At 46.0% G+C, this 22,370-nt stretch overlaps 1 protein-coding gene across 2 annotated transcripts in view; it reads left to right on the top strand.

Annotated features, from left to right (window-relative positions):
• Positions 1–2,377: 2,377 nt before the first annotated feature.
• TMEM260 (transmembrane protein 260) overlaps positions 2,378–22,370 on the top strand; it is a gene marked incomplete at its 5' end in the record, with an annotated part of 33,737 nt that continues 13,744 nt past the window's right edge. The window contains 4 exons of one of the 2 annotated variants that reach the window (XM_082283240.1): positions 2,378–2,543; positions 7,534–7,565; positions 8,332–8,480; positions 21,069–21,246. In XM_082283240.1, the coding sequence (XP_082139366.1) occupies positions 2,378–2,543; positions 7,534–7,565; positions 8,332–8,480; positions 21,069–21,246 (525 nt within the window). The remainder of the gene's footprint in view (positions 2,544–7,533; positions 7,566–8,331; positions 8,481–21,068; positions 21,247–22,370) is intronic. The other variant, XM_082283241.1, reaches the window with a different exon arrangement.

Raw genomic sequence — 22,370 nt, 5'->3', positions numbered from 1 at the left:
AGGAGGTTTGCACGTCCTTCCTGTCTTGGTTGGACCCCTGGGTCATGGCTGATGAAGAAAGGGGAGGCAAATCTCACGAATTAATAGGTTTCTGCTTACAGAAGAAACATGTAAATTCCCCTTTTCAACATAAAGTGTGCCTGTAATCCCAGCCTTTGAAATGGTGGTAGTTATTCAGTAAGATAAAGGCTGCTGTGAGCCTGCCCTACCACATTACAGCAAAGTACTTTGTCACTGGCACCCTAAAAGTTCCAGTTTCTGCATGACAAAGATATAAAACAACTTGCAGGACAATTAAAGAACAGTTTGTCCTCACCCTATTATTACCAGCCATTCTTCCACGTTTCGATATTTGCCTGTAAATTGCTACCTCCCCCATCAATATAATTGTAATCAGCCATGGTTAACATTTGTCTTTGGATGCCTTTTCCAAGGGAAACACAAAGAAGGAAAAATACGGCAAAGAAAAAAGCCACGCTCCGGATAAAGAGCCTCGCCACCAGCCTGCTTTCACACACAGGCTGCGCACTTTGCTGCTAAAATTACATTTTAGGAGCCCCAACGGGCACGGGAACAATGACCCCGCGCATTTCCATAGTGACAATGGCTGGCGGAGGATTGGAACATGTCTTTTTCCTCTCTCCGATGAACCTCAGCCAACAACGGCAGAAACCCGCCAAGGAGTTGAGTCCGTGGAAGCTCTTGGTCAGCACGGAGCTGGGAGGTTCCCTCAGGGATGGGAGGCAGCTGCTGGGCCCAGCCGTTCTCCAGGTGGTGTTCACACCTTCAAGCACCAGTTCCTTCAGGCAGCCCCAGTGACTTCTGAGTGGGTTGAAACTTCAGCTTTCCTGCACAGCCCGGCTGAGTGCACAGAGCTTCCCTAAATTCATAAAATCGTAGGTGGTTTGGGGTGGAAGGGACCTTAAATCCTGTCTCATTCCACTGCCATGGTTGGGAGACCTTCCACTAGCCCAGGCTGATCAAAGCCCTGTCCAACCTGGCCTTGGACACTTCCAGGGATGGGGCAGCCACAGCTTCTGTGGGCACCCTGTGCCAGGGCTTTTCCACCCTCCCAGGGAAGAACTTCTTCCCAATACCTCACCCAAACCTACTCTCTTTTAGTTTGGAGCCGTTCCCTCTTGTCCTATCACTCCATGCTCCTGTAGAAAGTCCCTCTCCAGCTCCCTTGGAGCCCCTTCAGGTACTGTAAGGCCACAGTGAGGTCACCCCAAAGCCTCCTCTTTTCCAGGCTGAACAACCCCAACTCTCTCAGCCTTTCCTCACAGCACAGGGGCTCCATCCCTCAAATCATCTCCTCTGGACTTGCTTCAACAGGTTGATGGCCCTCCTGTGCTGGGGGCCTCGGAATTCCCTTAATGCCTTCCTTGGTTTCATCTTTCAGGGGTTTTGTGCCGCTGTTTCAGCAGGGCCCTTCGGCAGCAGCTTCTCCAGCCCCCAGAACACGACGTGTGTTTCCTCAGTTGTGTCAGCCCTTAATCCTGCTCTTTTTTCCTTAATAAATGCAAACCTAATTTTCTAACGTCTCCACTTAGATCTAATCCATGAGGCTGTTTATTATCCTCGTTACCCTCTTCTATACCTTTTTCATTTGTATTCAAAACCCTCTCTTTAATCTGTCTCAATTCTCCAGGTATGGCCTCGCCGCTCTTTCGTACAATCCCATAATGATTTCCACGGATGTGTTTTAGTCCTCTATCGATAGGTCTCGGGATGTTATTTGCCTTCCTTAACTACTTCCCGCAGCGGGAATCGCTGCTTTTAATATTCTGTGTGCTGACACCTTCAATCTTTTCCTTCACCAGCATCTTTTGCCACCCCATCCTGGGGTTAAATATTTATTATCTGTGTACGAGCACACTGGGGCTGCGGTGGGGGGCTGCAGCCTGCACCCAGCACTGTCCGAGGAGGGGTTTGATGCGACAGAGAGCGGCCAGAAGGTGCTGATCCTTAAAAAACCTCGTCCAAAGGGACGATCCCAGGAGCGAGGAAGAGGCACGACGCGCTCCGGTCCCCTCCTCCCCCCCGCCTCTCCGCGGTGGTTTCGCCCCGTCCCCCCCCACAGGCGTTGGTCCCGCCCGGCCGCCCGGCCGCACTCACTGTCCGCCACGCCCCCTCCGGCTGTACCAACTCCTTTCATCAGGGGAGGATAGAAGAGAGCGGGAGGCCGCCCTGAATCGCCTCACCGGGGTTGCGGCTCTCTCTGTTCTCTGTCTGAGAGCTGTAGATAAGGAAAGTCCCCAGAAGGCGGTTTGGGGAGAGAGAGGAGGCGAGCGGGACAGGCATGCACCCCCCGCGAGGCGGTGGATGGCACAGCCCGCCCGCCCCGTGCGGCCGAACCCGGAAGGTGGCGGTGCACATGGGCGCAGGGGCCGGGACAGGGACCGGGACCGGGATCGGGATCGGGACCGGGATCGGGATCGGGATAGGAAACGGGGCGGGAGGAGCCGCCGGGGCGCTGGGCACTGCCGTGGCTGCTCTCTACACGGCCACGCTGCCGCCCGCCCTGCCCGGCGGGGATGCGGGTAACGTACCGGGTCGCCCCAGCGGCGAGGGTGGGGACCCTCGGCCCGTAGCGGCCGCTGCATCGCCGTCAGCCTTCGGCGGGCGGGGTGGGGGGATGAGCCCTTAGGGACTGGTGCATTCCTGTCACCCCATGGGGTTGCTGTCACGCCATAGGAACTCGTGCATCAGTGTCACCGCTATAGGGTTGCTCACCCCGGAAGAGCTGGTGCACTGATATCACCCCTGGAGGGTTGGTGTCACGCCATAGGGTTGTCGTCCCAGAGAGTTGCTCACTCCGGAGGGACCGGTGCATTGTTATCACCCCATAGGGTTGCTGTCATCCCATAGGGATGCTTATGCTATAGAGATTGGTGCATTGCTGTCACCCTTGGAGGATTGCTGTCACCCTGTAGGGTTGTTGTTACCCCATAGGGTTGCTCACTCCAGAGGGGCTGGTGCATTGCTGTCACCCCATTAGGTTGGCGGTCATCCCATAGGAATGCTCATCCTGTAGGGGCTGGTACTTCATTGTCACCCCATACGGTTGCTGTTACCCTATAGGGACTGGGGCATCAGTGTCCCTGCAGGGCGTTGCTGTCACCCCGTAAGGATGCTCATCCTATAGGGACTGGTGCATTGCTGTCACCCCCATATGATTGCTGTCACACCTTAGGGTTTCTCCCCCTTAGGGATGGGTGCACTGCTGTCACCCCATAGGGCTGCTGCTCCCATTAAGTCCTCGTAGTCACTGATGCAGTACAGCCACTTTTGGGGTGCTCCCCCCATTGGGGTTGGTGCACTTAAAGCTCCCTGTAGGGGCACTGGCCCCACAGATGGGTGCAGCAGGGACACCCTGCATTGGGATGTGCACCCCTTGGGGCCAGGGCAAGTGCCCAGTGGGGTCAGCACAGCAAGGTCCCCCCTGGGGCTGGTGCCCTTGGGCCACCCCATAATAGTTTGCCTGTATTTGAGCCTTTCAGCAAAGGATTTAGCCGGGGGCCCTGGGGACAGCTGGTGACTTTAGGAGACAGATGTGCCATCCTGCCAGATGTGCTGTCACTGCTTGTGCCATCGCTTTCCCTGGCCTGTGCAGCAGGGAAATCTTTGGATCTGCCTGTCTCGAAGTGCAGCTTCCTGACAGTGTCAGACTCTGAATTTTTGTGTTTGGCACTGCTGATCCCACAGCTGGGACAAAGTTCTCCTGTTTGGTCCTGCTGTGCTTTTACTGGTTTCATCGGTTCTTGCTTAAAAAATACTTTGGTTCTGCGTGTGTGGTTTGGGGATAGGAGGGCTTGGATTTTCTTGGGAACGTGTTGGTAATTTTTTTGGCATGGAACAAGCATCCAGGATACTTGTCATCCCAGAGCAGTGTTCAGTGGCTCTGTTTAACTCTGTGCCTCCTGGCCATCGGTGGTTTCAAGTCCAAGCTGTGCATGAAATTCCTTCTCAATAAACGCCCTTTTAATGAATGCATGTATTTTACAGGCTCAGGATGTGTGGAGAGAGACACTGGCCAGGCTGGGTGTATCAATTAATATGTCATGATTGATATATTTACAGTTGTTACCTTTTGTCTTTTATTATAATTTTTGCCCTTTTTTTGTCTGTGGAAAGTACCCCATGCTCTGAGCTGTTCATGCTGCACAAAGCCTCAGGAACCTGGTTTTTAATTGTGCTTGAGCCTAGGTTTTCCCTCTGGGATGCAACCATTAGCAGCCTTTGCAGAGAGGGATGCAGGTTCTCCTGATGATGTGATGGATGAATGCTGGGATTCACTTTCTGTTTGATGTGGATTATCCCAGTAGTCAGAGCGAGCAACCAAACAGCACATGGGTTCACCCCACTCTCCGTAGGTTATTGAGGTTGTTTTATCCCATTTTGGAAGCAGGGAGGGGGTTGGTCCTTGCTTAATTTCCAAAGGCATCCTTGCTTAATTTCCAAAGGCACCCCTCCTCTGCCAGTGACTTTGGCCAGAGATATTGAGGACACCAGCTGGGGCTGTGCCACAAACGGGGGTGCAAGCGGAGAGAGGCCCCAGGAGTGGGGTCTGGGTGCTTTAACAGGCTCCCAGCAGCCCATGTTAGAGGGAATTCTGTTAGAGGGAATCTCTCAGGACAGTGTCCCCCGACCATCCCTGTGACCTCACTCCTTGTCTCTCCTTATTTATTTATTTTTTGGAAATTTCTTCTAGATCTGCTGCCTGGCTTCCATGTGTTTACTGGCACTGTGCAGAGACAGGCTCATCCCTGCTGTCCCCTTGTGCCTGTCCCAGCCAGCATTGTGTCCCATCACATTGTGTCAGGACTTTTTTTGGCATTATTCCCCTGGTTTCTCATGGCTTTAGCATGGAATGCTCCAGCTGGAGTCTCTGGAATGTCTGTGCATGGCTCTGCTCGAGGTGTTTGATTTGCCTGTGCCTGAGCATGGAGCTCAGACTTGTGCCACCGAAAAACCTGAGACTACTTGTGTGGGTGAAGAGCTGCTTAAGGATTTGCTGTATCTGCTTTCAGGCAGGGAGCCTAGTATTTTATTTTATTTTTTAAGCTATCTGTATTTTTAATTGTTCCTGAAGTTTGCAGTGATCTGAAAGTGTCAAAGGCAGTCGGTATTTCCACTGCCAGCTTGCTCATGTTGCTTAGTGTTAGAATAAAGAAATGATTGAGAGAATAACAGGGGGAGAATGAATTATACGTCAGAAACATCCACAGATGTTAAAACAGCTTAAAAAGGGATCAAATAAAGTTAAAAAAAAAGAAACCAGCCAAATGTTCCCTGTGATGTTTCAAACATCAGCTCTGAATGTTGCTGGGGATAAATTAGAGTTCAGGCAGCATTGGGCCTGTTGCCTGAGCACCTTTGTGAGGGAGTCAGGTTGGGCAGTCAGAAACTTGTTTACATCAGGAGTCGTAGAATAGTCTGAGTTAAAAGGGACCCACGAGGATCACTGAGTCCAACTCCTGGCCCTGTGGAGTTGGAGGGAATGAACTCTTCAGTTGGAGCCAGTGTCTGAAGATGTCACAGGTCATTCTGTCTTACAAGAAATACATTAAAACCAAGTTTCTGGGTGCTGTAGTTCTTCCTCTGTGTGTTTTGTTATTTAATATTGGTGTTCCTCACTCCTCCAGCCCGTGGAGGCTGTAAGGGATGCTCAGGTGTGTGGGTGGGAGATGGAGAATTAACCTTCTCCAGAGCAGTGGGTGTTGTGTACTTATTTTGATTTTCCCAATGGAATTCAACAGGCCTGCACCCTGGGAGCTTACTTTTTGCAGGTCTTTTTGTTTAGTTTTTTTTCCTTAATTCTTACAAGGCAAAGTTGTGCTGGTGTATTTCAGAGCTTGGCAGTGGCCTCCACCAGTGTTTTATTTATATTATTTTTGCAGCTTCCTGTTTGATTTGTGGCTGTATTTCTTTGGGGTTATTCTTGCCCTTGATATGAATGTCACAGCAATGTGAATGAACTTTCATTTTTGCTGTTTTAGATACACATATTTCTGTGTCCCAGAAGGGCTTTAGTGGAGGTGAATCCATGCCTGGCTTGGGAGCAGCATCCCTGGGATGTGATGGGTCATGGGCATCACCAGCTGCTGCACACTGGGGAACCCCCACAATGCCAAATTTAGGGTTTCCTTTATTATCATCGTCCTTTGCTGCATGCAGGAGGATTGGTCCCTTCCCAGCCTCACCATGCCCTGGAAATGTTGGAGCTGCTGAACACTGAAGGGCTCAGAATTGGGATGTGTGGTTTTCTCATTGAATCTGCTGTTGGGGGGCTGCCTTGCAATAGGGTGAAATTTTCCTAAAATAAAAATAGCCAGTGTTTGCAAGTGCAGGAAACTCCATATGTGAGAGATTTTGGTGCAGGAAGTGGCAGGTTTGGTCCCAGTCATTGCCAGGCCACAGCTCTAATTCTGCAGCAGTTGCCATGGGTTGACTTGCATCTTCCTTTTAAAATGCACCATTTACTGGTGGTGTCAGGATTTAAAGGTGCCATTTGTACAACCCCCCTCCTTTGCATGGTGTGGTGAGGACGTGATTGTACAGAAATTTAAAATATTGTTAATTTAGCTTTTAAAGCCACCGGCTCCCTTTGTTTGAGTCTTTCCCATCTAATGATGGGACAAAGCTGCCACGACCTTGGCACTTGCAAAATTAGCAGGACCAGTAAAATTGGATTATGGAATTTGAGGGAAAGAAGGGAAACCAGCTGTAATTTTTAATTTTTGTTCATCCCTGAATGTGTTGTGCTTATTGAATATATTCAATGTATGTTCAGGAGTGGTTGCTGCTAAATGCTCCAGTGTCAAGTGCTCTAAAAATGCCAACTGTTCTGCTAACTGGGTCTTTGTGTGGCAGTTATTTGTCCTGGCATAAAATACAAACAAAATGCAAAATCTAAATGGTGTTTCTAATGGGAACTTGGTGCAGCATTCACTGACAGGTAAAGGAGTTACTTGTGAAGCAGAATTGCTTTAACATCAAGGGAGAGCAGCATTCCCAGATAAATGGATGCAGATTTGCACGATCAGTGATTTTATTTTTCCTCTTTAAAAACGGTAAAGCTCTGGTTTTGTGTTGGGGGTTTTTTTGTTGTTTTTTTTTTGGTTCTTTTTTTTTATGAGAAGCAACTGGGTTGTTGAGCAGACAATGCAGCTTAGGCGTTGCAAACTGCAGTGCTTGAAAGTTATTGAGTCAGATGGTTTTAAATTAAAAATACACACACACAAACGTCTGCATTTTGAATATCTCAGGCCATTCTTTGCCCGAGCCTACCTATATTTTCATTTATCTGTTCATAAAAGTCTCGCGAAAACATACAAAAGATATTTTGTGCAATGACATCAGAGGGAGAAAATATTCTTAGAAAATTTCATGCTGTTAAATCTCCACAGATTTACAGTTTTATCCAGTCAAATTAATGCAAAACCCCAATGCAAGCATTTGGATTTTGAAAACTTTGGAGGAGTGTCATTTCCTAATAGTAATTATTGGTTTTACATTATTTTTTCACAGGGGAGCTGATCACAGCCGCATATGAGCTTGGAGTAAGTATTAGTTTTATTGTTTAATCAATGCTCTCATTAACAGTTTTAGGAATTAAGGAAGTTTAATTAAGCATGGAGTAAAGTAGATTAATTTATTTTCAAACCACAGTTTTTACTAACTTATAAGTACAGCACGCGACAATTTACTTCAAGTTTTAAATCCAATTAAACTAAATTATAAAGCAAAGGCTTTACTGTATATACAGTAGCTGGCTTATTATCAACCCAAATTTTGTATAAGCTGGGGAGAATGAAATAAATCGGGTTAACAATTTTAATAAGTTTTATTATTTAATAAACTTTATTATGGTGCATGATCCCTTTAGGCAAGACCTTAGGACTGTCAGCGCGGTGGTAATCCGATAGCAGTGTGGTCTTTCAACTTGCTAACCAATAAAATAGTTGAGAAGCTGCTTTTTTTTAAAAAAAAAAAAAAAAAGGAAAAAAAAAAATAAAAACAACAGCCTTTTGAATGACCCTAATATACTGTGAACCCAAACAAGGAGCCCTTTAAGGCACGCTAATGAAACGTGGCACCTCCTTTTCCTCGCCGCCTCATTATTATGGGCGAGGCGTGGGGCCAGGTCCACGGAGAAGGAGGAGGAGGAGAAGGAGGAGGAGGAGGAAGAAATCTTTGCGGGGCTGGGATGGGTACCGAGGGTGGCTCGGCGAGAGGAGCCGCTCGGGGCTGCCCCGGCTGCGCTGCTCCTCTCCCATCCCCAGCCTTTTTTCCCCCCTTTCCAACCCCGTCTCGCTCTGTCCGTAGGTCGCCCACCCTCCCGGCTACCCACTGTTCACGCTGCTAGCCAAAGTGGCCACGGGGCTGCCCGGCGGCTCCCCCGCTTTCCGAGTCAATCTCCTCTGCGGCTTGGTGGGAGCAGCTGCCGCCTCTTTGCTTTTTTACACGGTTTTCAGGTAAAGTCCTCGGGGGTGCTTTTTCCTTGGCTTCGTGGTGCTTCCCCGGCGGCTCGGGACGTTCCCGAAGGCTCCCTCTGCTCCCCGCTGGCCTTCGGACCGGCGTTTCCACCCCCCCCTTCCCTAATTAGTTCCTCTGATTAACCTAACAGCAACTTAATCTGAATTTGACCTTCTTTCCCGCACAAAAGCCTCCCCCTCTTTATTTTTTCCCCTTTCTTTTCTGTTAAATAATAATAATAGCAATAATAAAAAGTGCGCCCTTTCCCTTGCGCAGCCGTGACAGGTTGTTCAGGCTCATTATCACAAATCACCGCTCGGTTTAACTAACCAGAACTAATGAAGTTTGTCGTTCTCGAAAGATGCAGATGGTCTGTTTAAATTAACAGGATGAGCTTCACCTATCGGGAAACCGTGAACTTGGTTTAATTGCAGCTCCCGGCGGAGGCGGATGGGCAGTTGCCTGCCCGTGGTACCCAAGGACCAGGGAGAGCATCCCTGCCTTTCCCTGGAGTGGCTCCGGGCTGGGGGGGATGTCCGGAGCCTTCTCTCCAGACCTCTAACCTTGGGAGGACCGGGAACAATCGGGATGTGCACGTGGTTGTGGGGTTTTATTAACCCTGCTCGTCTTTGATGTGCAAGTTCTGGCTGCTCTTAACCTCAGCCTGACCCATATTTGAGGGGATTATGGCAACCCATATAAACAATTTCTGATGTTCTTTTGCAGGGAAAATAGGGCACGTTTTGAGGCTGCGAATGGTATCAGGGCGTTTCGGGATGAGACGGGGCGCTTCCTGACCGGGATTATTTTGACAGAAGCCCTTTTCTCCCACATGTTTCCAGGGCCACCCCTCAGGAAAACCTTCCAGGGAGTGAAAGCAGCCTAGAAATAAGAGCAGGAATAAATGGGGAGGTGGCAGGGGAGCAGATTCTGCAGAGCCTGAGAGCCCTGAGCTCACTTAAGCTTTGTTCCATGGGGTTCATCTGCCCAGGTGCATCTTCCTCTGCTGAAGAGGAGTTGCTTTTTGCACATCACCTTGCACATAGCATCAGCTCCAAAGCACACCTACTGGAACTGCTTGACTAGTTCCTGAGTATTTCTGTAGGCATTTAAAGTGATTGCTTTCACTGGTGGGTAATATATGTGATTAAGTCAGCGTTATTTAATTTAATATCCTGTATTTCACAGCCTATTTGGGGAGCTGGAAGTGGCGCTGCCCTCCCGTGCACAGCGCCCAGCGCAGCGTCAGAGTACAACTCCACTCTGTGAAAAACTCCTGCAAGGAGCTGCTAAAGGTTTTCAATATTGGGTTCTGATTTCTTTTTTAATGATGGTTATTCCCGTTATTGCAGTTACTGGGAAGGTCTTCCCCAGTTTTTAGTTGGAACCACGGTGTGACAGTTACTTGGGTGCCCGCTTTGTGCTTTGGAAATGATGCAATCGTTCCTTTCGAGAAATAGGGATACAGGAGAGAAATGACAGGCTAAATTTGAGAATTATTTTGGGAATTACTTTAGCACTTCTGAAGGTTTAGGTGTTTTGTTGTTGTTTAATTGGATTTGGAAGACAGCGCTTCTGTCAAATTTAAAATTTGCACGAAGGAATGGAAGACCTGGAAGCGAGAGATGATAAAAAACTATTAGGGCTTACAGAAATTATTTCATAGATACTGGCAGGATCAATTATTCAGCCTAGCAGCAATTGATTTTTTTTTTTTTTTAAATAATTGTAAGGTCAGTTTTATTTCCAAATGACAGTGTTACATTTTTCCTTTCAAGCATCTTAAAACTGGTTTATTTTTTGTGATGTTCATTTGGGAAAAGCAAAAAAAAATTGCTTTTTAATTTACTTTTAAAAGAAAAAAAATTAGGAAGTGTTCACTGGCGCTGTCTGCTTGAAGCTGTGGCTGTCTGGGGGTGATGTGGTGTGTTTTAAACCGGGCTTGTCCGTCCTCACAGAGAGACTAAACGGGTCTATCAAATCCCCCCTTACTTTTGCGTTTAAATAAAATTATCTGATGGGGTGACCCCTACGAAGTACCAGCGGAAAAATCAGCACCTGCTCCTCTCGCCGTGCGAAACGTGGATGTTAATATGAAAATATGTAGATGTTAGGAGTACAAATAATTGATGAAGTACACATCCTTCGGGAGCAACACGGTTCAAGTGGCAAATCTGCCTGCTCAAACAATAGCCACCCTTCAGCGGGGAGGAAGCCATCTCTATGGAAATGGGGCTGACGCTGCCCTATTGATCGAGTGAAGAAGACATTATACAATGTCAGTTGGGTTGTTACAATTTCATTTGTCGTCTGACCTGAACTTAACCTCTAAAACCTTTCTTTTCTCCCCGCCAGCCAGGCAGGGTTGCTGTTTACCCTCGCACGGGGTTTTGCCGTGCCTCCCTCCCTCCCAGCATCCCCATACAGTAAATCTCTCCCTTTTTTTTTTTTTTTTTTTTTTTTTTATTAATTTCCCCATTGATTCTTTTTGTTTGAGTCATTTCCCGAAGTTTATTCCTCGGCAGGTTGGGACAATTTCATTGCTTAATGAAAAGAGTCGTGGTTCCCTCCGTGGTGTTTGGGATGTTGTGGCACGTGCGGGATTAGGGTGGAATTTATTCCTTGAGCAGATTTCTCCTTTGCCAGGTGATGGCTGGCGGGATGCTCCGCGCAGGCAGCGCTGGGGTCGAGAGGAAGCAGCCGCTGCATCGTGTCTGTTTGTTAGTTTTATTATATTATAATATATGAAATTATTCATTTAATTACAGTATTTTTTTAAAGCCCTGGATTGTTCTTCTTGAAGCAAAATTGTGTCGAAGCACATTGGTGCAGAAAGCCCTTTTGTCAGTAATCCAGACTATCGCTGAACGAGCCATTTGCTCCTTTGAGTTACTTCTCGAGTATGGATTTTTTCCCCCCCTCTGCACAGTCTTAATAAATTGCTTGTAATTATCGTAAAATGCCATTTACAAAGAGTTTTCTCGGACTGCTTGTAACTGAGGCAAATAATTCATCTTTGCTTTGAAGGAGGGGGGAGCTGCTTTATGTTTTTAGGACTCAGCGAGTGCGGCTGTAGGATTGTTTCTTTAAACAACTATTTATTTGTTTTACTGTGGGAGGCAAAGCATAGCAAGTTTACAAAGTAAACCAATTATCTTCTTATAATATGATTGCCAAAGTGTCATTTTCTGCGCAGGGGATGCATTCTTTGCATTCTCTGCTGCAAAGAGAAATAGGAAGCTTTCCCCTGCTCTAAGTGCATTTTTTTTTTTTCAGTGTATACCTTTCGTTGTTTGGCTGTTTTGGGGTTTCTAAATACACGAAGCTGTTTTATTGCAGGGGCAATAGCAGAGTAGATGGTGTCATTATCCAAGTATTTGTAGGAAGTTTTTGCCAGTTTCATTCTGGCTGACTTGGACACAGGGTTTTGAAAAGGGCAAAGATGTTGCATTAAATTAAGCAGTTCACATCTCTTTGGTTTGCAGTTGTGGGTGTCATATTGACTTTGGGACTAATACATTATACACCTATCTATTTTTATATGTTACATATTTTTTTTTATACATATATGTATTCCCTGCCCAATAAACCTTCCAAGCAACAAACTGTGGATGTATATAAAACCCAGAGCCAACTCTTCTCCCACCGCCAACAAAAAGGAGAATTAGGCATGTTGGATAATGAAAGCATCAAAATGATTCCATCCTTTTGAAATCCTCGGGATGTTTTGGAAATGGCACCTGACCCTCTTGATGGCACTGAGCTTTCTGGCTCCCAGGATGTGTGTCCTGGAGCTCTCGTGGGAAGGTCTCTAAGGAGGACCAGGAGGATGGGTGACCTTCATGGCCATCCCAGAGGGACCTCATGGCTGATGCTCCCTTAAAACTGACCGGTGCTGGGGAGAGTTTGCAGCCCCTGATGAGTGAGGAAATGCTCCATGTCCCTGGAGTACATGAGTTTGCCAAAACAGGATTCATCCCCAAGCAGTTTGACCCCCTTTTTTTGTGGACATGGTTTGGGGAAGATGGAGGGATGAGAGAAGAGCCACTGCCCACTCAACCAGAGTGGGAAATTGAGAAATTGGGCTTGGGGGAAGGAGGAATCTCCTTACAGGGCATGTTTGGATTTTTCCAGATTACAGATTATCGTAGATTATCTCTATTGTGGCACAGCAGGAATGTCTTGGGGGTTTGGAAAGCAGCTGTGCTTAGTGAGAAGTAGTTACAAAGTTTTAGGAGGGAGAGAAGAAAGGAATGTACTCAGGTACTAATTTGCTTTTAGAAAATCTACCATGACCTCTGGCTAATTGATCACATATCAATTTTTATTTTTTTCCCACTTGTCCCCAGAATAAACTGGCACTGAGTTCAGTCTGTTTGAAGATGCTGCCAAATCTGTTCATTTGCATTTGGCTCTAAAGCAGGCACACGAGGCTGCAGTAACTCTGCTTCATTTTGAAAAGGGGTGGGGGGGGGGGAAAGCAGGGCAAAAAAACTCTTTTTTTTTTTTTTAGAAGACTGAAGAGTCTTTTCTGACAGCTAGTCAGAGTTAGAATTAGTTCAAGGAAATGTTAATAATGCACTGCCTGGCTTAATCCCTTTGATATCACCAGGTATCCTCCTGTTCATGGGTTAATTGCTTTAAAAGCGGAGGCAATATTCTGAGCGGTGGGCCGCTTCACCTTTTCACAGCTGTTACCATTGAGTGACAACTAAATCCCATGTGTAAGATGAGGAAGAGCTCAATCTCCAATTGGGAGAAAATTTATGTAAACCGCAATCCCTTCAGAATGTGCGGAAGTCACAGACTTTCTTGATTTACTCTGCTTTTCCCAGAAAGCTCCATTGTTCCCTTCCCTAAGTCCCATCAACCCTTTGTAGCAGAATATCACAGCGGCGGCAGATAGCTTGAAATATATAAATGCTATCATAGCTCTGATTAATAGCGGCGCTTATGAGTCAAGTCTGATAACGGAGCAGCTCTCCACTCAATTTCAGATACCGCTAATGGAATCTGTCTCCTGCAATTGTAATGTGAGAAGGGCTAATTTGCCATGGAGCTTGGAGCTGTCACCAGCCGGGGATTGGGGGGTCAGATGGGAGCTGCCAGGTTTTTGCCCTGCAGCTTGTATCTCTCGCTTTGAATAGCGCAGCCCCCTGCCTGCCAGGGAGCTGATAGGCCGCCGGGGGGTTTATGCCACTTGTACAATAGCGAAGGGCTGCATGGGCTGACTTGGTAATTGTGAAGCCAGCTCATTTTTATTTTATTTTATATTTTATTCTATTTTTTTTTTTACTCAACTCCTTCCTTCCCCCCCCCCCCTTCCTTTTTTTTCTTTTCTTTTTTTTTTTTTTTTTCTGCGGCTGCATAATTTCTAATAAGGGGTTTTAACAAATGTCAGATTAGGAAAAGTTTCTGCAATTACCAAAAAAAAAAAAAAAGCCAACTTATAAAACATTTAAATAGCTCAAGTCGGCTCCTACTGCGGGTTGGGGTTTTTTGGCTGCTGGAAGCAGGCGCCGGTTATTACAGGAGCCTGGGATAAAGGTGTATCTATTTTCCAAGGATTGTGAATCAAATAATGGGTCGAACTAATACACCCTTTGCAGTTGCAAAGACACCAGGAGAGAAGTTCTCATTTGTAATGGCTGGAAGCACAGTTTGTACAACTCAAGTGTGAGTATGGGGTGAGATTTCTTAAAGCAGCGCAGCCCTGTGTGCATTTTATGGATCTTCCATGAGCTGTTCCACTCGTTGAGCTGCTCTGGAAGAGCTTGGCATGGAGCTGTTTAATTTAAATACCCGACTTTCTTGGGAAGGGGTGCCTGCAGGCAGGCTCTGCTCCGATGGTGATGGACATCCTGGAGCATGTGAGATTTGAGGTTGGGATGTCTCATTCCTCGCTCCCCTGACGAGTTGTCACGAGGGGCTCTTCCCATCCCTGGTGTCCAGACCCCTGGTGGGTCCACTCAGGTCCTTGCTGCCATCCCAGAGCAGTTTGATCTTCCCATCAAGAGGATCCAAGTAAGCTGACCTCAGGACACAAGGAATGGGGTGCAAGATGCCTCTTTGCATGTTCTGGGGACCTTCACAGGTCCACATTTCCAAAGGGATGGGCAGAGACAATATCCTTCAGAGGTGGTGTCCTAACTGGACACCTCTGGTCCAGGAGGATGCATGTAAGAGGGTGCAAGGACCAGTTCAAAATCCTCACTGGCTCAGCACTCCTTAACCACCCTGGACCATACCCTCTCCAGCCAATATCCAATATTGGATATTGTAGCGTTCCAATAAAATAACTAAAAGCCAGGAAGTGGAGGCAGTCCCTGGCTGGGTGTGAGGGGAGTGCCATTCCATGCATGTGGTGGGAGGTGAGGGTGCTGCCTGCTCACCCCCATCCCAGAAATCACGTGTCTGTGGGAATGCTGAAGCTGTGGGATGCTGAAGTTCCTTTTGACACGAAGGACAGCAGTTGGTTATAACCAGACTGGTTTGGTTTTATTTTATGGTGGCCCCGCCTCTTTGCTCCGTCTCTCTTCCCTTCACTCCTTGTGACGGTGGAACTCAACCAAGAGAGATGAGCCAAGCCGTGCTCTCCTTCCTCCTCCTCCTGCTGCAGGCAGGGCTTAAGTGGCTATTGAGCTCCAGGTCCTTGAGGAAGAATAAAATCTGGTTTGCTATTCCCTGTAGTACCTGAGCTGGCTCTTCAGCGCTGAGAGCAAGAGAAACTGCCTTTTGTCCTGGAGTGTTTGTGGCTAAGAGGCAGGCAAACCCAGAGGGATTGGGTTTTTGGGGATAATTATTGTTACTTAAGCCCTAAACTCGTGTTTGGATTTTCATTTTTAAACAATTCTTCTATTTCAGCACTGATGCTCATGCACACTTAAAATTTATCTGTGGGAAGCTTGGTTGTTGAGTCTTCTATGTCCCTTTCTGTTTAGCCTGCATAAAAAAAATAGTTGGGTTTTTTAAATTGATTGACTAACAAGCAAAACCTCTTAAATTCAAAATGTTAACTCTTTAGTGCACTGCCTTGAAATAAAAATACATTCAAGGGATGTATCTTTGCTACTGCAAAGCCACGGAATTGCAGAGGCAGAAGTTGCTGGTGATGTACCTGGAGTCTGTGGAAGTAAACAGGGAACCACTGACATCAGGGTCGTCATCTGCAGGTGTAGGGAGAGACTGAAATTAAAAAAACCAAATCCATTAATTAGTTAATCAGTGGGGATTTTAAAAATCAGGAGAGTTTTTTCTTATTCCACTACCTAAAAAAAAAAAAAAAAAGATACAAGGCTAAGATCTGCTGCCTGTAAAGTTTTGGAGGGAAGAGAAGGTAGAAATAATCAGCTTATTTCACTAGGTACAGATAGGTGTTGCCAGTGTTAAATACATCAGCTTCAAATATAAACCATTCCAATTATCTTACTTTTCTTAATGAACCTGGTGCACTGGAGATTGCATTTAACGAAAACATTTTAATTAAATTCCAATTCCCATCCATGTGTAGCTTTATGCTGATCATTTAATACGTTTTGGGGAATTATTAAATATAAAACATCTGCCATTATTTTCAAAATAAAAAGTAAAAACGCTGGTGGAGTTTTTTTGTTAAATGCATGTGACTTGTAACCTTGGCTGAAGGAAAGTTTTATGAAACTTAGAGGAAAGGCTAAATTTTAAATTTAGCAAACTTGCGTGTTTTAGCGATTTTCAGCAAATGAGAAGCAAAAAACTATAATTGCAAAAAACCCTCAGGTTAAAATATTTAATTTCAGTTTTCCCAAATGTTCCCCCAAACCCTTAATAAAACCTGCAGGTAAAATAGTTCTGATTAAGGCAAATTCCTACTGGCTTCATCCTTGGAGCTGAGGCCCAGCCACACATTCTTTCACTTGTGTGCTTGAAAAGGAAAACAAAATCATAATTTTTTTTTTTTTTAGTCTTTTCCTTTTATGTTTAGGGATGCCATGGGAAAATATTTCTCACAAAGGACTGTGTGATCTCTCCTTTGCTGACTCTTTCTGTCCCTCTGAGTGCATTTTCAGATGATGGTCATGAAGACTTTCCCACTTTTGCCGTGGTTTCAATTCTTTTCTTCTTCCATGGGCTGACTCCTGTGTGCTGGGCTATTCTTTCTCATACTGGGCCCAAAGACTGGGGAAACAAGCTGGATTTGGGGGAGCAGCTGTCTACCCTCCCTTCTCACCAGAATCATTGGGATAAAGCCCTCCTAGATGTTGCTTTTCCATGAGGCCAGTTGAGGATTCAGCTGTTGTGTGTCTTTGCTGTGTTTTGTAGCACCTCGACTCTATTTGAAAAATGTGTTCAAAGACAGAGTAGAATTTGAGTGAGGATAAATCTCTGCTGCTCTCTGCTCTTCGGTCCTGATGTGCTGTCAAAAGGAAAGACAGTGTTAAGCAACTAGAAGGTATTTCCAGGAAAAAACCCAAATGTTTCCTCCTCCCAACCATGGCACACCTGGGAAGCCTCCAGCCAGTGTGGATGGCAGAGTGTGGGTCTCCAGGATGGGTGGCTGAGCCCAAAGACTCTGTGATTCTTCTTGTCCAGCAGGGCTTCACTGCAGGAAATATTTGCATTGTCAGTGCCAGGCCTGGTGTTTGATTTTGGTGAGGGAAGTGACTGTTTGCCATGAAAAACTTCTTAACTTCCGCACAACAAGTGGCCTCTTGGTCTCGTTCCCTCTCTGTCTCCACTTTGGTCACTGGGTTGTTGAGCTCTTACTGGAGTTATGCACCTTTAGCTCTTGCATTAACCTTCTTCCACAAAATACTCTGTGTTAACCACAAGAATTCTCTCTGTGCCTGTAAGTAAAGCAGTCGTTATCTTCTGGCTCCCTAATGTCCTGCTTCCTTATGTAACTTGTCAGCAACATCTTCAGCTGTAGATTGCACTGCCCTCCTTTGCAAAACTTTTCATGCTTTTTAGAGAATCATGGAATCCCAGGATGGTTTGGGTTGGAAAGGACCTTAAAGATCATCCTGTTCCACCCTGCTGCCATGGGTAGGGATGCCTTTCACTAGGCCAGGCTGCTCCAATCCCCATCCAACCTGGCATGGAGCACTTCCAGGGATGGGGAAAAAAGTTCTTGGCTTTGAGCTTCTTGACCTCAGTTTCAAAGCTCTGCCCCATCCCTTTGCTTTTTCTGTTTTTTCCCATCTCTATTTTACTCTCAGGTTTTGTGCCTTTTCTGGAGAGTTCCTTCATCTCATTCTGCCTTGCATCACTGAACACCCACCAGTGTCTTTTCCACATTGAGGTTGGTCTATGGTCCAAAGTGGTGTAGGTGGCTGAGCTGTCCATGCCTGAGGTTTATTGGCACCTCCTTGGACAATGTATGCATTTGAGGTTGATGCCTTAGGATTCAGCTTTTATGTTGTTCACATCCTGTACTGCTTTAGTGTGTAACTCTAAAACTCCATAGCCTGTTAGCTACTGTTCTCCCATTCTGGTTAGACATAATGAATCTTCTCTAGGCCTGAGTCTCAAGCACACCTTGTTGTCCCAGGCCCTGAAATATGTAAACTAAGCCTCTAAAAAGGGGGAACAAACTTGGGGTATTGACATCATTACCTGAAATTGTAATTGGAGAATTAACCCTGATATGCAAATGGACCAAACCTGTAAAAGTGTGAAAAACCTGTGACCCGTCGTCTATTTTGGGTGTAGCCCTAGGGCTCTGTCTGCCCATAAGTGCACCTTATCAAAGGCCCTTCAATAAATACCTGCTTTTATTCTCTTAATTTTGTCTAGCCTCTGTTTTCAGTTAGCCCCATCAAGGTCATCTTGGCTTTGAGGCAGGGGACATGTGGCACATTGTCACTCTGTGCCAGAGAATCCCTAGAGGCTGCAAGATGGCAGAGGAGCATGGAGACCCTCATGTTGGTCAAAATGAGCTGTATAACCATGTTACCCCAGCTGCAGGCTGGATTGATTTAATTTGCCCCAAAATCATGCTGGCAATTGCATGGCATTAATTTCTACTCATCCTGCTGGTGCTGCTTTGCACTGTGGATTGTTGAGTTTCTTCTGCCAGGTGCTCTTCATCCTCCTTTGGAGATACCTGCTCTGTTTGCTTCCACTTTTGAGGGTTTTCCTCTGAATCAACAAACTCACAAATCCATAATTTCCATTGCTGGTAACAGAACCTGCTGGTCTCCAGCTTGCACTTCCCAAAGCTGTTTTCCTGATGTTCTTCAAGAATGCAACATGTTCCCATTTGGTTTTTTGGCATCTGTTGTGCTTAGATGCAGTCACAAAGTGGGCTCAGCAGCCTGGCTTTCTGGGAAAGCTGTTCGGCCTGGAGAAGATTCCAGGGAGACTTTAGAGCCCCTTCCAAAACCTAAAACGGCTCCAAGAGAGATGAAGAGAGACTTGGACAAGGGCTTGGAGTGACGGGACAAGGGGGAATGGCTTCCCATGCCAGAGGGCAGGGTTAGATGGGATATTGGGAGGGAATTCTTCCCTGTGAGGGTGGGGAGGCCCTGGCACAGGTTGCCCAGAGAAGCTGTGGCTGCCCCTGGATCCCTGGAAGTGTCCCAGGCCAGGTTGGATGGGGGCTTGGGGCAACTTGGGCTAGCGGGAGGTGTCTCTGCCCATGGCAGGGGTTGGAACTGGATGATCTTTAAGGTCCCTTCCAACCTAAGCCATTCTATGATTGTTTCTGTGATTCTGTGGACAAACAGGTCTGTGGGCTGTGCTTGGTTTGGGATCCTGACCCTGCACTGCTTGGTGAGCAAGATGTCTTCTCTCCCACGTAGCTGGGATAAATCTTTAAACTTTGAGTTGAGTGACTTTTGCTTAAGCCTTATTTCATAAAACTCGATGCACAGGTTTGAGACTTGATTTTATCAAGAGGATGGGATTTCTTTCATCTCATTTGAACTCCCATGATACACTTGAGTCTTTCCTGGGAAAGACAAGGAGAGTTGGTGAATGATTGGGTCGTTTGCCTAAAATGCTGCTTTTCAGAAGATTTTTGGAAAAGTTGCTTCACCATTTTTTTACCTAATTTCCCTGCAAGAATTTCAAAGGAGTTGATGAAGTTGCTTCGTTATAACTAAAAGTTTGAACTGTTTAAATGGTTTAGTCAAAACATAGCAACGTTATAAAGTGGATTTGCGTATTGGGGATCTACTGGTTTTTAGTTACACACAGTCCTGCTGCCCTTTCCTGGTATTTTTCTTTAGGTTTTTTCCTAATTCCATTGATTTTTTTTTGAGATTTCTTCCCACATTCTTGATGTTGAACTCTCTGTGTCACCCTGAGCTTGGCCTGGAACACCTCAGAGTTGTTGCCTTTTTTCCCAATGTTAACTCCACCCTTCTCACCCTTCGGCTACATCCTGCGGGTGCAGATCTCAAAATACTTCACAAAAGAGATAAAAATCATCAGTCCTATTTTCCAGATAGCTTCAGATACTCTGGCAAACCAAAGAGAGGAGCCCTTGTAGAGAGTGCTCTATCAGGAGCTTCCTCATCTCACATGGAAATCACACGAGTAGCTCGATGAAGAAGTTGGGTAGCTTATAATTTTTTGCTTAAACCTTCTGGAATTGTCAGGACTAAATGGAATTGTGCCTGTCTGGGGTGGAATTAGAAAAATACCCAGTATGTGGTAGAGACTAGCTGAGTCTTACAGGGGAATGGTGACTTTCTGGAGAGGAGCTTTGACCACAGCCACAGCTATTGGTGTCTTTGGATAAGGCTTAATTGAGCATGTTGTGGTGCCCTACACAGTGTCTTTTCAGGGTGACTTCCTAAAGGGTAGAGCTTCCAGACAGGCAGAGCCAGAGCTGCTCCCAGTGAGACTGGGTGGGAAGAGCCACTGTGGTGGAATGGGTTTCCTGGGCTGAGTTCCACCTCGTGGGCTCCCTGTGCTGGCTGCAGCTTCCAGCTGAGTTGGTGGCTCTGTGGGGAGTGTGTGCCATAATCCCATCTGGGAGTCACAGAACCTCTTGGGCTCACAGCCATCCCAACAGTGGGTGCTTCACCCTCTCCCTCCCTCTTGCTGGAGCTGGCACCCATTTCCCACACTCCTGACCATGGTGGGCACCTCTCCCTGCTGGGACTGTGGGTACTGCAATCCCCACCCACCCCCAGGACACCAAACACCCTCCAGGAAAGCCCTGCTAATGCTGTCCATCCTGAATAGCTCTAATCCACTCTTAATTCAGCTCCTTCATGAATTGAAGGCTGCACCCTTGCTGGCATCTCCTCCAGAGCATCCCATTAGAGCCGTGACTCCCTGGCTCCGTGCATCATGACCCGCTGGGCCATCACTCCTCGGGATTTCTGAACCAAATTCAATCCTGGAAGTTTTCATGGCGAGAAGAAGCAGATCCTCTGGTGTTGGGTGGCTGGCAAACAGTCTCTGCTCTTCCCAATCCTTTGCAGAGAAATTATTAGGGAGATCTTAACCATATAATGTTTTGGCAGGGTGCTGGGTGGCACTCATTGCTGCTGCTACTGTATGTTCTAAAAAAAAAAAAAATTAAAAAAGGAAGGACAATAAAGTAAGCTTTTTTTTTGTTGGAAAAGGAGATTTCATGTTATCTGTGTTTGCAGGCTTTCTGGCTCGTATGCTGGAGGAATCCTTGCTGCGGGGGTGTTTTCATTTTCTCGTCTAACATGGCAGTGGTCCATCACGGCGGAGGTTTTCAGCCTAAACAATCTGTTTGTGGGGCTGCTGATGGCTCTCACTGCTCATTTTGAAGAGGCATCCACTGCAAAAGAGAGATCAAAGGTAAAACATCTCAAGCAAAGTGAATAGTTCTTTATTTTTTTTTTTTCTAAATGGGTTATCACCTGTCTGTTTAATCTCCTGTTCATTTACTGCTGATTTAGTTGTGTTTAAATAAAAAGGCCAAATTTTGGGACTTGGTTCAGCACCTGTGCTGGGTGGGGTCCATCCCTGACCTGCCTGGATGTTCAGAAGTGACAAACACTGAAAAAAACCTGCTCACTTTGTTTAAGGATTGAGTTGGGACCTGTTGGATGGGTTTGGGGTGGGTTTATTTAATACCCACAGGGTGGAAGCAGGAAAAGCAAAATGATTTTCATCTAAATGTTTTGTTCATTCTGCATCAAAGACACAATCTAGGCTGTGGGTGTTAAAGGTTTTGTTTTAAGAACTGGTATTTTTCTTTGGGATAAATAGATTTATTTTACAGAAAACGTCGTCTAATCAGAAACCCAGGTTTCTACTCAAAAAACGGGAACAAGCAAATTTTCAATCAGTTTTTCTTTTGAAATTAAATGTGCCCCTAAAATAATAGCATTGTTAAATACAGAGACTTTAAATTTCATGCTGTATTTGCTACTTTTTAAACAGACTAGGCAGCCAAATGATATTTTTGCTCAGCAGTCTTGTTCTTTCTACTTTTGTTTGCCCGAACATCTGATCTCTTTTCCTCCGATAGACTTGCCTGCTGTGACTCCTGTAAATTGTGTGAATAAAGGGATTTTTGTCGGGCTAGCCTAGAATTTCAGGAGTCTGCAGTGGTAGTTTACTCAGCTTCGTGAGTTCTCAAATAACATGTTTTGTCAATGGCTACAGAGACCTTTTTTCACCACTGGATTTTTATCTTTTTTTAAATTTTGTAATGAGCACTGTCCCAAGATCCCCACAACCTCAATTCCACAGACATGGAGTTGGGCATTTTCCAACCTTCTCCCATGTTTCACATGCCTGGTTTCCAATGGGATTTTCAAAATTAGATTTTCAGAAGCAGTTAAGGAGCTTGTTCCAATGGTTTTTGGAATGTCTGGCATCCCACGCCTGGAAGAAGCCAGGCTGCCAACAGCAAGCTTGCAGTGCTTTTCTTAAATCAGATGTACAAACATCATGTTGGAGTTCACCAATGTACT

Source organism: Coloeus monedula, assembly GCF_965178545.1.
Source record: "Coloeus monedula genome assembly, chromosome: 6".
In the NCBI taxonomy this organism is placed as follows: Eukaryota; Metazoa; Chordata; class Aves; order Passeriformes; family Corvidae; genus Coloeus; species Coloeus monedula.
The sequence above is the reverse complement of the archived record's forward strand: the minus strand, read 5'-3'. Positions and strand labels throughout refer to the sequence as shown.